General features: G+C 52.5%; 5 protein-coding genes across 5 annotated transcripts; 2 read left to right on the top strand and 3 right to left on the bottom strand.

Moving 5' to 3' along the window:
• Positions 1 to 90: 90 nt before the first annotated feature.
• Positions 91 to 2,916, bottom strand: BJX68DRAFT_251785 (acetyltransferase SAS4-like domain-containing protein; the record flags this gene model as incomplete). Its single annotated transcript, XM_071042450.1, has 3 exons — positions 91 to 1,076; positions 1,151 to 1,959; positions 2,297 to 2,916. 3 exons carry the CDS (start codon positions 2,914 to 2,916, stop codon positions 91 to 93), a joined length of 2,415 nt encoding a protein of 804 aa, XP_070906148.1.
• Positions 2,917 to 4,452: 1,536 nt separating this feature from the next.
• Positions 4,453 to 6,091, top strand: BJX68DRAFT_16893 (dihydrodipicolinate synthase family protein). The gene is made up of 2 exons (XM_071037019.1): positions 4,453 to 4,622; positions 4,686 to 6,091. Exon 2 carries the CDS (start codon positions 4,689 to 4,691, stop codon positions 5,619 to 5,621), a length of 933 nt encoding a protein of 310 aa, XP_070906149.1. The 5' UTR covers positions 4,453 to 4,622; positions 4,686 to 4,688; the 3' UTR covers positions 5,622 to 6,091.
• A 1,112-nt stretch (positions 6,092 to 7,203) lies between these two features.
• On the top strand, positions 7,204 to 9,012 carry BJX68DRAFT_251787 (beta-N-acetylhexosaminidase; the record flags this gene model as incomplete). The annotated part of the gene is made up of 1 exon (XM_071042451.1): positions 7,204 to 9,012. The coding sequence occupies one exon, from the start codon at positions 7,204 to 7,206 to the stop codon at positions 9,010 to 9,012; it is 1,809 nt and encodes a 602-aa protein (XP_070906150.1).
• Positions 9,013 to 9,104: 92 nt separating this feature from the next.
• Positions 9,105 to 10,526, bottom strand: BJX68DRAFT_16959 (uncharacterized protein). The gene is made up of 2 exons (XM_071037032.1): positions 9,537 to 10,526; positions 9,105 to 9,475 (listed from the first exon to the last, which is right to left on the bottom strand). Exons 1-2 carry the CDS (start codon positions 10,107 to 10,109, stop codon positions 9,197 to 9,199), a joined length of 852 nt encoding a protein of 283 aa, XP_070906151.1. The 5' UTR covers positions 10,110 to 10,526; the 3' UTR covers positions 9,105 to 9,196.
• Positions 10,527 to 13,317, bottom strand: zfpA (putative C2H2 finger domain protein). Its single transcript, XM_071037028.1, has 3 exons — positions 13,158 to 13,317; positions 12,447 to 13,061; positions 10,527 to 12,395 (listed from the first exon to the last, which is right to left on the bottom strand). The coding sequence occupies exons 2-3, from the start codon at positions 12,997 to 12,999 to the stop codon at positions 10,945 to 10,947; spliced, it is 2,004 nt and encodes a 667-aa protein (XP_070906152.1). The 5' UTR covers positions 13,000 to 13,061; positions 13,158 to 13,317; the 3' UTR covers positions 10,527 to 10,944.
• Positions 13,318 to 14,624: the final 1,307 nt, after the last annotated feature.

The raw sequence follows: 14,624 nt of genomic DNA on the forward strand, positions 1-14,624 counted from the left end.
TAGAAGACGATAATACATCTCCGCAAGCAAGCAGCAAGCACGTCGCTCGCATCTTGCCCGCGGGAAAAGCGATAGGGTTTATGTTTCAGATCAACCTCCGCCCAAACTACCCCTTTTCATTCGTCTCCTCTTCCTCTGACACGACTTGATCGCTTCGGCGGTCAATATGTCACCCGGGAGTTCGAATTCCTTTTCCTCGACTTCGGGGATGGGGTGCCCGAATGCAAGCCGCGTCCGGCCTTTCCGGTTGCCTAACATAGCAGCCTCACGAAGATGGGGTTTTGAGAAGAAAGATGTAAAAGGTTTGTCTGGTTCGACTGGGGGTGGTAGCTCGGGCTCTTGTTTGGATTTTGATGAGCGTTTACCGGCTGTTGCCGAGCGAGCCTCTTGGAGAAGTTGGTGAGCCGCGAGGGCGTCGACGTCGTTGATATCTGGGGTTAGCTCGGTGGCATCTTTCTCGTCGTCTGGTTCGTCTTCGCTCTTTGTGTCTTTGTCCTTTGCATGGGACGAATCCGCGGGGTCGGAGTGGAAGGACGAGGACTTATGATCCTTGTCAAACTTCCTGCGTTTCTCCTCTTCTTTCCAGATCTTGAACTTCTGAAGCAAGGCGGATATTTCCTTGATAAAGTAGTCTCGTTTTGGCTCATAAAGCTTCTTCTCTTGGTCTGTGAGACTTCGACCGGTTATTCCCATGACGCGCAGCCAATCCTGGCTCTGTAGTTCGTCTAGGAGACGATCTAGTTGTTGCTTTTCGTGCTGTGCGCGGTCACGTTCTATATTCCTTAGTTGTTTTTCTTGTCGTTCGTGTCGTCGATGGGCTTTGAAGTAGACCTCTTCGTTTAAAGGATCCTCCTCAACTTCTTTCTCCTGCTTTCCCTTGGAGTGCTCTGATCCGGTTCCAGTATAATCGCTTAACTGTAGAGTTTCTGGTAGTGTTATTGTTTCGCATCCTTGTAAATCAACAAGAGGGTTTCCAAACGGCGTATCTGCGTCAGGGCCGGAAATGGCAGATGGTGGGATTGGGGGTTCATGAAGGTCATCAATCAGCTTAATGGTCGTATTTCCTGTAAGGAACTCTACAATAGCATCTGTTAGTCGATCCCATAGCTCGGTTTTATTAAGCGTGAAGCCTCGGCAAGCAGTGACGTACCCGTCTTTGGAGGCTCCAAGCTCAAAAGCTCCTCATAATTGGGAAAGTACAGTGCCAATTCGCTCCTCGCCCTCGAGCCCCCATCATGGGAGCGGAGGCTCCGCCGTTTCTCCGGCGAAACGCGGTCGGCCGTCGCGGCAGGTACAGATGTTGGGTCTGGGGTTGGTTCCTTTGGAGGCGTAGGGGCGGCGTTTCCTCGAGAGATGCGCGCGTTTTTCGGCTTCGGTAGCTCTGGCGTAGTAGATGGGTCTGGCGCGGCCTTTAGAAACTGCGTTATCCGCCGTTGACGGTACGCAGCCGAGGTTGGAGTATTGGAGGGTTTCGGGGTGGTCTTGAAGGTAACGGTAGGGGCGGGGGATATCGTGTCTAGGGGATCGGGAGACTCGCGGCCGCCATTCAGGTATAGCGCCGCATTGTTTGACGTCGGAGTATCATGGTGGTGGACGCGGAGGTTTCTGGCGCGAGGCGTGCCGACAGGTGGCGGAGATGATGTGGTGTGCGCGGAAAGAGCAAAGAGCGGTCGCGGACGGCGGAGCTTCGTCGAGTTGGAGGGAGGAGGGGTCTCAATGGTCGTATCGAGTAAATCTGGGGAGCTCCCCTGACGACGTGACGTGGTCGGACGATGGATGCGAGGTCGCTTTGCTGGGGGCGGTTGGACCGAGTTGTCGCCCGCGTCATTTGGGTCGCTGCGCAGGACGCGGAGGGAGGACCTCGATCGCACGGCCATGACGGCGGTGGAGGTCATTGGAGTTCCAGGGAAATTGAGAGAAAGAAGGGGGGATGAGAGTCGTGTTTGTTCTGGACCATATCTCGTCCGATGGTTTAAGTACTGAGTGTTTCGACGCGCGGAAGGGGGAGAAGATCGAGTCGAGGATACCCGGATTCGGTCAACTCGAGGTCGTTCCCGTGTTTCTTCTGTCAGCAGCGATTAACACATCGACTGCAGACAATCCTAATATTATATTATTTATAGTCTCTCATTGAATGCTTGGTATTATCGATGCGGCCCATTCACCGTTGTTATTCTCTTCAATGTACGGCTGAAAATAGCCATTGTCGTGAAGATCTACATCGTATGTTACAAAAGTCTAGTCCTCTCCCTTCTTGCTCTTCAGATATGCCACTCCCGAATCCAGCATGTGCCACGCCGTTAGCTCATGAACCCATTGCGCTAATCCTCTTTCCAATGGCAACTTGGATTTCGACTCTCTTTCCCTCCACATTATTGTCTCGTTATGGAAGACCACATCATCTCCTCGAACCTCAGCCCTAACCACTAACCTCCCTTGCACCCCAAACTTGAACTCGAACTCAGCTTTGTCTTCCGTTCTCAGCTTGACCTGATACGCATTGCACACGAGATCGCCCTCCTCGAAATTCAGGCCTTGAATGTGCTTGGTATCAAAGCTTTGTTGGATCTCAGAGCCCGAAGCCGTGAACTTGAGAATACGGGCTTGCGGCGAGGATGCGAATGAGGACATGTTTCGACGGAGAAGCATAGTCAGCAGCGCTGACGGGTCGAGGTTTGGGAGGGTACTGCGCGGTGCTGATGTAGAAGCATAGTCGTACAAGACATGGTACCTGGAGCTGAAGATGTCTGTAGGTAGAGAAGAGATATTTTTGGGTGTCGAGGGCGAAATCTGTCCGTTTTTCGAGGTGTGAATGATTCTCGATGCCAGGGATCGCTTCCAGTTGGAGAGGTAGATGGAAGCTGCTATTGAACCCGCACCAACGGCTGCTGCGGTGACGAGCAATGGTCGAAGCATTATTGCTGCTTTCGTATGGCTTGGTTGTGCAGCGTCATGAATGATCGAGAATGGCCTGGGCTAGACAGGGCAGCGAGTCCGACATCCTAGGAGTCTGAGAGAATGGCAAGCTTTAAGTATCTTCATGTTGTCTCGGCCAAGGTCGGCCTCAACTCCTATTGGGAAGGCACAATAGTCGAATACGAGCTTGGCGTCCCTGTTTCTTGATAGAGTCGTTTTCGGAACCAGGAATTCCAGCCACGAAATAGGTATGGCCATGAGTCTTTTTATGCATCCAGCCGACTTTTATGCGTAAAGGGCTTTTCGTCATATGAGACTGAGCAGCTGGGTCAGGTCCCTCTGCGGACAGCTATTTATCTGTAGTCACAGTAAGATAGCAGTTGAAGCTGCTGCAAGAAGTGCATACAGCCTTACTTTACTCGCATACGACGACAGTAGGAGGTAAATTACCTTTCCTAGCCGCTGCTTCAGAGCCTCTGCGGTTGTGATTCTGGAGGGCTCGAGGTAGCCTGAGGAATGGTCTTGTCAGTGTTCGCGGAAGCGAGCATCCGGAGCGCGAAAGGTATGTCTCAAGCTTTGCACGGCACACGTATACTCCAAATAGAGGTCTTTCAGCGACCAACAGTTTAGGAGACGATCTGAGAGAGAAAGGAAGGCTGCCGTTCGGTGATGTTGATTGAATCGCCGTCGGACGAGTAAGCATCCTACATCAGCCGGAAAACGAGATGCAAAATCTCAGTCTCGCTTCATCGACCGACAGGCGTCTACACGATGACGCTCGCCGTCTTCCTTACACAGGATGACCTGCAGAAGGAAGTGGAGGTGGCGATTTGAGAGTGGCTTGAAGCCCGACAAAGACCAGTTCGGAGATATGGCCGATGGGTTGCCGAGGAGAGGTGCCGGCTATCTATACCACTGAATTGATGGCAGCCCCCAATGCTCACTGGCGCAATTGCTCTCAGAAGCCATGTCTCAATTTCAATTACTCATTAGATCATAGCGCGTGGATTCTGGAATGTCGTGTCAATGATGGGAGAGACGCCGCGTTGTCGCACCAGAGGTTGTGGCGGAGTTAGTCCGCGCAGGCTTGGTTGTTGTTGCTGTCTTTCCAGAAGGCAAAGACGAAGCCATCATCGCAAGAAAACTCATATTGGGTTCCGAATGCTCCCAGTCGCATGGGCTGCCTTCTGCGCCTGACTAGATAAAAACAACGCGTGAACGTGTCGGCTGCCAAAATTATCAGAGGCTCGTAGGGTGGAGGCCCTTGCATCCCCCGGATAAGGGAACGTGGGGGTCACAGCGACCAATCCCCCAAAAGGCACGCTCGAGTTTCAAAGACGATGAGACGAGCAACTTGAGCAGATTTCCAGATGAACATGAACGGAGAATAGTCCACGCCTCTGGGTCTTCGGCCCCCTCTTTGTGTGGGGTTGCGTGGGGGTGGGCAATGAGGATTCAGGGATCGAGGATTGGCTGTTGGTCCCTTTCGGAGCTTGGATGTGGTCCGCCTTTGAGCTTCAACTTCTCCCATTCCCACTTTGCCCTTCGCCCCTCCGCAACATTGTCACGCCAATTCATGTCTCCATGGCTTCCTCCACTTATATACCCTTGGGCACCCCTCACTCCCTCGCTCTTTTCCAGTCCGCTTCCTCCCCCCTCTCTCTCCGCTTTTCTCAGCCATCTCCCGTCTGAGAGCTCCTATCGCAGTGAGCCTATTACTCTGGAATTAATGCATTGGCCTCCTTCTAACAGTTGTTTCTGTCGTCTAGGCCATGGCTAACCGACCCCTCGTCCCTGGCGTTTACGTGCCGACCGTCGCCTTTTTCACCGAGAACGAAGATGTTGACATCCCCACGGTCGAAAAGCATGCGGCATACCTAGCAAAGACTGGTCTCGCCGGTATCGTCGTTCAAGGAAGCAACGGCGAAGCCGTCCACCTAGACCGCGAAGAACGAAACTCCATCACCGCCGCGACCCGCCGCGCCCTCGACTCCGTCGGCGCCACATCCCTTCCTGTCATCGTCGGCACAGGTGCGGCCTCAACCCGCGAGACCATCAACCTGTGCAAAGACGCCGCAGCCTCTGGCGGCGACTACGTTCTCGTCCTCCCACCAAGCTACTACAAGTCCCTGATCTCCAATGAGGCCCTTCTGGACCACTTCCGTGCCGTCGCAGACGCTTCCCCGATTCCAGTTCTCATCTACAACTTCCCCGGCGCCTCGTCAGGACTCGACCTTTCCTCCGACGACATCCTTGCCCTCGCCGCTCATCCGAATATTATCGGTACGAAGCTCACCTGCGGCAACACGGGTAAGCTTGCCCGTATTGCTGCACAAGCCGGTCCGTCGTTTCTTACTTTTGGCGGATCATGCGATTTCACCCTTCAAACTCTCATTGTGGGCGGTGCGGGTGTCATCGCCGGTACCGCGAACCTTATCCCACGTGCCTGTGTGCGAATCCAGCAGCTCTATAATGCCGGCCGTGTCGAAGAAGCCCAGAAGGTCCAGGCTGTGGTGGCCCGTGCGGATTGGCACGCTATCAAAGGTGGATTTGTGGCTGTTAAAAGCGCGCTTCAGTCGTACCGTGGGTACGGGCTGCAGCCGCGCCGGCCGTGCGTTGCACCTTCAGCCGAGGGAGTTGCTGTTCTGAAGGAGGCGTTCAGCGAGGGTATCGAGCTCGAGAGACAACTCGAGGCGTCGCAATGAATCTACTACTAGTATTAGGTGTGCCTGTTAATGAAGTGATGTATTTACGGCCGCAGAAGATGACGATGCCACCCTATTTTTCTAAAATATGCCGCATCTTTACTAGTAAACTAATCCGCGGGGTATCCATGTCGTTCATGCTAGCCAAGCAGCAAAGACATGGAAAGTGGTCAGGTCATGGGATTGGCCATGGTCATACGCACATGTCGGCACTGCAGACAATCAAAGGGAGAAAAGTTTTGGGATACTCTTGACCGAGTTATGCTTCTTCCATGCTAGCTTGAATTTCGTGCAGGGTGGAGGAGTGTCAGTGCTTTGTTCTTGCTGAGTCGAGGCTGTATGCTAGATCACTCAAGAGCTAAAGGCTCCCACGCTCTTCTTTCACACCCGCAGATCGGATCGTCGAGCTTTTATTCTCCGACAGGAGCATGTGCAGCCTATGTGTCATAGTATGGCTTTATTAAGGTAATGATGTTGTTCGCAAATCATGAGCTAAACGGAGCTGGGTGAATATATCCGGGCTTTGGACATCGCACTGTTTCAGCAGCATTCTCTAGCGACAGAATCTCGGTTGGGATTGATAATTGACTAACTTGACTTGACAGAAGTTTGTCTTGTTGTCCAGGGATTCAGGGAAGGCCGAGGTTACCCCTGGCTGGCGGAAACATGCCATTCTCGGGATGGAAGCCATGGAACGGGGAGCGGAAATGTTCCACTTTGTGGGTTGTTGTTTATTATGGTTATGGTTATTACCATATAGGTCCGTGCTTTGGGCTTTGGGCACCTAGGTCTCTGATTATGAAGACAGCTGCCTTGTGACTCTGCAGAATGTGTAGCGATTCAAGGTTATTCGAGTATGAGGAAGAGCGCCGCTTTGAAAATCAGACGACAGTCTGCCGAAGCTTCTCCGAGCTCAGTTGATCTTGAGTAGCGCCGAGTTTATCGTACGAGTGGGGCAAGGCGCTTTGTATGCCTCGATATCAGACTCGCGATGTCACTGTAACAAGGTCCAAAGGTCACCCTGGATGACTCCCAAGATAAACATGGGGTAGCAAGCAAACAAGCCAAGCGCGAGATACGAGATAAACCATCGTGGTGCGACTGCGAGGTACGTCACGGTTGAAACAGCGGGCTGGCGATCTGATGTAACATTACTCTAGACTCTTCGCATCGGTGATGGAACAGAAGCATTGTTGGCTTGAAGTCCCTGAGCTAAGGAGAGGGCTTCGACCAGTTGGAGCCAACAACTAGAGAGTTAGCTTTGCCCTACGCCGTATCGGAAATTGGGTGTGGTGATGATCCCTCCACTTGCCTCACGTTCGGAGAGCGGGAACAGTTTCATTTGCGGGTGGAGTTGGGAGCATAGCTCGCGCGGAGGAAAGAATGTTGATGCGTGGAAGATATGCAGGTGTTGTTGAGGTCTATAAAGGCAGGGGATGGTTGATCTCCACCACCGCCTGACTCTCAGCTGTTTGATCTTCTCTTTCTCATTCTTCAACCCCTAAACTGTTCTTTACACAACTCAGCTCGACAAACTCAATACCGACAACGCATCTATGGCTTTTCATCTTTAATCCACATCATGACTTTCGCTCGCTTTTGCACCGCGTTGATCGCGGTGGCTTCCTCGGTTGCCGCCCTCAAGGTCAACCCGCTCCCAGCTCCGCGCCACATTTCTTGGGGATCATCAGGCCCCAAACCGCTAGCATCATCTGTCACGCTGCGCTGTGCCCGGGATACAGGCGACAGCATTATCACCAATGCCTGGGATCGCACCTGGAACTCAATCACCTCTCTACAATGGGTTCCCGCTGCGACTGAGGCACCCATCGGTTCCTTCGACCCATTTCCAACCCCGACCCCATCCCCGAGTGCTGCAAACAAGGCAAAGCGCGCCGAATTACCGATACATTTTGTGGGAGTCGAGGTAGAGGATTGGGAAGCCGACCTGCAACATGGAGTTGACGAGTCCTATACTCTCGATGCAAGGGACGGCTCAGATACTGTCCAGATCTCGGCGAAGACCGTCTGGGGTGTTCTTCGTGCTTTCACCACTTTGCAACAGATTATTATCTCGGAAGGAGGTGCTTTGATCATCGAACAGCCGGTGCATATCCAGGATGCGCCCCTTTACCCGTACCGCGGAATCATGATGGACACTGGCCGCAACTTCATTTCAGTCCCCAAGATCTATGAGCAGCTTGATGGGATGGCCCTGTCCAAGCTCAATGTCCTTCATTGGCACTTGGACGATACCCAGTCATGGCCTGTGCATATTGATGCCTATCCCCAAATGACCAAGGATGCATACTCCGAGCGTGAAATCTACTCGCATGACGACCTGCGTAACGTGGTGGCGTACGCCCGCGCTCGCGGTATTCGAGTGATTCCTGAAATCGACATGCCCGCTCACTCTGCCTCTGGCTGGCAGCAAGTCGACCCGGATATTGTGACCTGCGCCAACTCGTGGTGGTCCAACGACAACTGGCCTCTGCACACTGCAGTCCAGCCGAACCCTGGGCAACTCGATATCATAAATCCCAAGACATATGATATTGTTCGCGACGTCTACACCGAGCTTTCAGGTATCTTCCCGGATAATTGGTTCCACGTCGGCGGCGACGAGATCAACGCCAACTGCTACAACTTTAGCACCTACGTGACCGAATGGTTTGCGGAGGATCCGTCGCGCACGTACAACGACCTAATGCAGCATTGGGTGGACAACGCTGTACCGATCTTCAACAGTGTCAGCGAATCTCGCCGTCTTGTCATGTGGGAAGACGTCGTTCTCAACACGGAGCATGCCGATGAGGTGCCCATAGACATTGTCATGCAGAGCTGGAACAACGGCCTCGAGAACATTGGCAAGCTTACAGAGGCAGGATACGACGTCATCGTCTCGTCTTCAGATTTCCTCTACCTTGACTGCGGCCGCGGAGGATATGTCACCAACGACATCCGATACAACGAAATGAGCAACCCTGACCCCGAAACCCCCAGCTTCAACTACGGCGGCATCGGCGGCTCTTGGTGCGCCCCCTACAAGACCTGGCAACGAATCTACAGCTACGACTTTACGCAAAACCTCACTGAGAGCCAGGCGAAGCACGTCATTGGCGCCACTGCACCGCTCTGGTCCGAGCAGATCGACGACGCGAACATTTCGAACAATTTCTGGCCCCGTGCCGCGGCTCTGGCCGAGCTGGTGTGGTCTGGGAACCGCGATGCGAAGGGGAACAAGCGCACTACGCTCTTTACACAGCGCATTCTTAACTTCCGCGAGTACCTGCTCGCCAACGGCGTGATGGCCGCTCCAGTGGTCCCCAAGTACTGCATGCAGCACCCACACGCGTGCGATCTCTACTATGACCAGACTGCCTTTCATTAGCGCATTTTTAGCTTATATTGCATACTCATAGTCAATCAAGTTGTGTCTGCTTTTTGACTAATGGAACAATCGGATAATCGGCTCATCCGTGATATGCGAGATTTGTGCCTCATTTACTAGTAGCAAACCTCGCCATACTTCAGTACTCCTTATCCAGTGAAACAAGCAAGTAAAAAGACACTGCTCATAACGACCCGATAACCCCTGAAGTCCAAATATCCGGCATCTCATACCTATATCCATCCTTCAACTGGTCCCAAAAGTACTCGCGAACCCCGATTCCGTCTCGCCACCTCGACATATCGACGGGCGTCTCCTCACTCCGATGAAACATCTCCCACAGCGGCCGGGGATCTTTGCACTGATGCACCGCGCCGACCCCGTCGACGTCCCACCACGCCACACCATCGCGAAGTATCTTCTTCGGTTTCTCAATTGCGTCGTCGGCCGCGCACATGATAAGCTATACATCATCAGCAACCCTCCTAAAGAGGCAAAAATGAAAGAAATCTGGACGTACGAACCTGAGCAAGGTACTCAAAGCAATGCGCTGTATGCTCATTCAAATAATGTTCCCCAGGCCCATGCTCATGCTCATGATCCATACTATTCTCCTTGAAGATCAAACTCCGCAACGTAATAAGACAATGCATCTGGTGGAACATCGTAATCGCCGCCGTCAACTTGCGCGTGTTTTGCGCCGGTTCATCAGGGTATTTGTCGAGATGGCCCATCGTCGACTCGTTGATTATGAGGCCGCCGTGCTTTGTCGGGATGAGCATGCTTTCCCATGACAGTGGGTACTGGGCGGATTTGTGTGTTGCTAGGAGGGTTTGCGAGTCGTTGTATAGGCGGAGGTGTGTTGCGTCCCAGGGTTTCTGGTGGGAGGACGATAAGGAGCTGCTGGTGGAGGGGGGGCTGGGTTGCGGGTTTGTTATGTAGATTTGGGGGCAGTTTGAGGATGGGGAGGAGTCAGAGAGGATTCGCGAGGGCCCTATTATGAGAATCAGGAGGGAGAGGATGAGGAGCGTGGCGATTGTAAGAACTGTGATGTGGACTGAAGGGGAGATGGAGGTCGGGGAGTTGTTTTTCGTCATTTTGGTCGCTCTTGCTCGTTCCCACTTTCTTTTTCTGGCCTGTCGAGATGCAATGAGAAACTTAGGTAAGTACTTCAATCAGCCGTGTTGGAGAGGAAGAAAGCCCGCCGTTGCCAGGAGAGTCATTCTTCAGACATGGAGGAGGAGAGTCTCGGACGTCGATGTCGAGCAGTCAAGGCTGTATTTATAACGGAGATTTTCACACTGCACCCACAAAGCTTGGTGTCAAATCTGCGGTTAAAGGAAGGGGTAGCTGGAAGTTCTCAATAGGATGCTTGAATAAAAACCAGAGCTGTTTGTTACCACTCGGAGTCTGGAGTGTTATTGTTTCCTAATCGGGAAACAAAGAAACGCAGCCTCGCAGTGCCTGGGCAGTAGTCAGCACTGCCTCGGATGATCAGCGCCATTAATCTACGAAGTAGACTAGGGCATCTTTTATATGCTGGGTGACCGTTGGATGCGCTAACGGATGGTTGAAGAATCTACTGGTGCTGAGGATCGTCTCACTTTATGGTAGGGTAGATAAGTTGAGCCACAAGTGCGATAGAGACATAGGATGGAGAAGTTGAATAAACCAGGATTCTACTCTAGCAGAGGCCAGTGACTCAAAAAGAGGTTACAAGGAATTGAGTAGTGTTCAGAAAAGTGATTAAATATAAGAAATGTAAATGCTTCCTCTCCAAACACCAAGGTCCAGCCTTTATACAAGTACAGTTTTTTTATGTTAATAAAACAGATCCAACGCAGTGGTATCAACTTTATCAAGAAACAAAATGCCGCTATCATCATATGCCACATGCAATTAAAATATCAAAGGCCAGGCCTTAGCCGGATATTAAGACATCAACCCTTCAATGTCAACGTCGCCCTCGTGGGCACGCGGGAAATCCGGCAGTAACATGGCCGGCTGCCCAATGAGCTGGGAAGAGGGACCGTCGATCCACGCGCCACGCTCCTCCTCGCTGGCATTGAGAATTCCGTTTGCGCGCTTCAGAGTCTCGACGTCCAAGTCGGTGATGTAGGCTTCGCGGTTGGTGCCGTCGCCAGCGCCGCCAGGAAGCTTCAGGCGGACCTCGAACTCGTTGTCGAGCATCATCTCGTCCTTCCACAGGCGGCGCTGTCCATCGAAAACGCAGAGGACGCGCTTCTTCGTCTTGATGTTGGCGCTGGGGCATCCCCAAGACTGGGGGTATCGGTCACGATTGTTCCTCCGCTTGGACGCGGTGATACGGCCTCCCTTGTTGGCGTTCGATGAGTGCTTGGTGACGGCATTGTTGGTACCCAGGATCACACGGGATGATCCCTTGCCGGCCTTGGAGCTGCCTTTGGCTGGTCGTCGGTCATCAAAGTCGTCGTCATCATCATCATTTTCATCGTCGTATCGATCAACGGAGCCAGCCGTATCGAGTAGCCTGTGTTTCTCCATCGTCTGCTTCACGTCCTCGTCAGAATCAACTTCGGCAAGTCGCTGCTGATTAATGGCCTCGCTGGGCTCTTCTTGTTGCACAACACGGAGAACGCAGTCGTCCAAGTGCTCGTAGAAGTCCTGTGCGTTGCTGAACGTCCCAGAGCAAGTAGAACACTTGCCAGTCGCATCCTGGCAGTAATCCGACACGCTCTTATTTGAGGAGGCGGCTGGGCTCCTCTTTCGGCAGTTCGGCGGCGTTTGCTCCACACCATGGACGGAGGTCAAATGACGCTTGAAGACATCGGCCCTGTTGAAGCTCTTCTCGGCAGGAGAGCCAGAGCCGGGGCAAAATCCGCACACCATAGTCCCCTTGTAGTGGGTCAGGGTATGTCGGTTCTTGTCGTATTTTCGGGCAAACCCCTTGATGTGATATTCGCAGGTCACAATCGGGCACTTTTCGGGGCGCTCCGATTGGTGGGTAAGCATATGTGCCTTCAAATCCTTGAAAACACGTCCGCAGTCGGGATGGGGGCATCGGCCTTTCTCCTTGGTGTCCTCATCGAGTTCTGTGCCGCTGGCAGCTGGGCTGGCCTGTGAGGGGCGGGAATGGATAGACGATATTGACGACCGGCGATCATATATCGACACAGGGCGGGAGAGCGGACCAGATGGCATGGTAGAAGGGGAGGGTGGGAGTAAGCTTGATTGTTGTGCGAATGATTGCTTGAGCATATAGCTCTCTGCATGGTGGAACTGAGACGGCTCAGGCGACTGAGGGAAGAGGCCCGTGTGGGCGAAAGTGTAGTCGGATTGATCGTGATATGAGATCGCAGGGGGGGTAAGATGTGATTGTTGCATTGGTTGAATGAGAGAAGGGTCTACCGAGGTCAGACTAGTTGCTTTTGGAACCGATTACGAGGTGTACTCACCAATATAGTTATCTGACTTCTTGATATAAAATCCATCAGACTCGAAAGGATTTACTGAGCACTCGTTCGCGAACAGATCTGAGCCCATGACCGCAGCCTGCAGGCCCAATCCGTGATTTGTATCCACCCAATCGTCGTGGAAGGTGTGCTGGTTTGCGGAGTAGGGAGACCCCATAGCAGAGGAAGAGGCGCTTGCGATAGAAGGTCCGGAAGCTGTCGAGACACCTGAGAAGAGCTCTGCATTGGAGATGGGCATGGCGGGAGGTGTGATAGGCATAAGGGGAAAGCCGTTCGACTTGGCCATGTCGGTGTATGAATCAGCAAATCCAGTGTTCTGGAAGGTTTGTTGGTTCATTGCAGAATCTTGCTGTCCATATCCACCCAGGTTGTCTACGGTGTAGTTGAAAGACTCGACAAGCGAGGGGTCGGCAGAATAATCTTGGAAGTATGCGGCATGGTGCTGCCTTGAAGACTCAAAGGCCATCATTTTGGCGTTCTTTGCGAACTGAGAGGGGAAAAGAAGGAAATTGGTGTGATCTAGGTCACTTTGCATAACAGTGGCGTACAGTGGCCGGGTAAGCAGGCTCGAGCGGCGATCGACTATATGTAGTAGATCTGCAGACTGCATTGCATGTCAGTGGAAATGTGACGAGAAAGAGGCGATCTAGTTTCAATGGTCAAGGGAACGGGCTGCTCGGGATATCCACATACTGCCTGTCTCTATTACAATGTGCGACTAGTTCTTCAAGTCTCTGAGCGCAGTCCGCAATTGGTTCAGAAAAGGCACAGGGAGGCAAGGTGTTGGAGTAGGAGGCGGCGAGGTTGAGGAGGCGAGAAGGAGGGTTGCCTGGAGAGAGATGGAGGATGTTGTTGTCTATGAGGAAGCTGGCTTGATGGCAGTCCCAGAGCCGACTTGGAGGCTGAGAGGAATGGGTAAGGTGAGGATATAAAGAAGAAAAGAAGGGGGGGTAAGGAGGATGGATGAGGGGAGCAAAAGCATTGTTAAATGTTCTGTGATTGCTGGCCCTACGAGAGTAATGTCTGGACCTCGCGGTGGATCAGACAGGACGAGGATTGACCAACTACGCCCCAACTAAGGGACAAGACAAGCAGGCGAATTGTGCGGCAGGGACAGGGGAATCATTAGCGCGTGTTGACAGTCGAAACATACTGGGGTGTGGTGGAGGATGCCGGCGAAGATGATGATGCTGATGATGGTCGATGTGGAGGGGGCACTAAGCAAAAGTAAAAATAAAAATAAAATACACAGAATAAAATAATATGTTTAAATCGATTAATAAAATAAATCAAAAGGGTAGTGGGGAAGCAGGCAGGGGTAGGGCAGGCAGTGAAGAGAACCGGTCCAGTATTATTAGCATCCAGCAGTCTTACTAGTGGTAAATATCCCGCTAGACATGCAGCCTGCACTGCCAGCTCGGTCCTGTGAGCGATCCCCCAATCTAGGCGTTATCCCGCTGGTCCCTCGAGGGTGCCTGTTGTAGGGCGTGCGAAGACGAGCAGGCCATGCATGGATGCGACGCTGCAGTACAAGAAGAAACTCAAGCGGGAGCAAAGAATGGTTCGGAAAAGCAGCAAGTAGCGATCATCGACGAGCGCGAGGAATACAGTTTGCGATTGTCGATATCGTTTCCACCTCAGGATCCACTGCTATCCGTCCAATAGCCACGCTGCTCCCATGCGATTAGGTGGTTTTCCTCCAGCATGAGCCTTGCCATATGGGAAAAGAAAGATATTATGCATTATTTCTCTTTTTTCCAACTGCTGGAGGCATGATGATGATTTCTTCAACGATGTCTCAAAAGGATGAAAAAGAAATTGTACTCCGTACTACACGGTACATCGGGAGAGGCCATCCCTGCACTCCCATCTAGCTCGCTACTCTTACCTCCTTATGGACTCGACCCCAGTTTCACGGCGATGCAACAGAGTCAACAACTCTCGCTTGTCATGCCTTAAACCCACGGCCATGAGGATTAAATTACAGCAGCACCTTTTCGAGGATCGATAAATTATGGTCGACTGTGTCGCTTTGCTAACCGCGCCCTGTGGAAAGTGCTGCCCGGAGACGCCGTCTGCTGTGTCCACCAGCGTCGTCGGCAAGTCCGTGGCACTGGCACCCTGGAATTGTTGTCAAGCCTCCAGCAGAAACTTGGCATC

The sequence above is a fragment of the Aspergillus pseudodeflectus genome (genome assembly GCF_044049435.1).
Source record: "Aspergillus pseudodeflectus strain CBS 756.74 chromosome Unknown BJX68scaffold_1, whole genome shotgun sequence".
Classification (NCBI taxonomy): Eukaryota; Fungi; Ascomycota; class Eurotiomycetes; order Eurotiales; family Aspergillaceae; genus Aspergillus; species Aspergillus pseudodeflectus.

What these genes read in the sequence shown, in the direction of transcription:
- BJX68DRAFT_16893 (XM_071037019.1), top strand. Translation starts at nt 4,689, where the DNA reads ATGGCTAACCGACCCCTCGTCCCTGGCGTTTACGTGCCGACCGTCGCC.
- BJX68DRAFT_16959 (XM_071037032.1), bottom strand. Translation starts at nt 10,109, where the DNA reads ATGACGAAAAACAACTCCCCGACCTCCATCTCCCCTTCAGTCCACATC. An exon ending in GCTTTGAGTACCTTGCTCAG is followed by an intron (nt 9,476 to 9,536) that starts GTTCGTACGTCC and finishes GATGATGTATAG; the next exon opens with CTTATCATGTGCGCGGCCGA.
- zfpA (XM_071037028.1), bottom strand. Translation starts at nt 12,999, where the DNA reads ATGCAAAGTGACCTAGATCACACCAATTTCCTTCTTTTCCCCTCTCAG. An exon ending in GAAGTCAGATAACTATATTG is followed by an intron (nt 12,396 to 12,446) that starts GTGAGTACACCT and finishes TGACCTCGGTAG; the next exon opens with ACCCTTCTCTCATTCAACCA.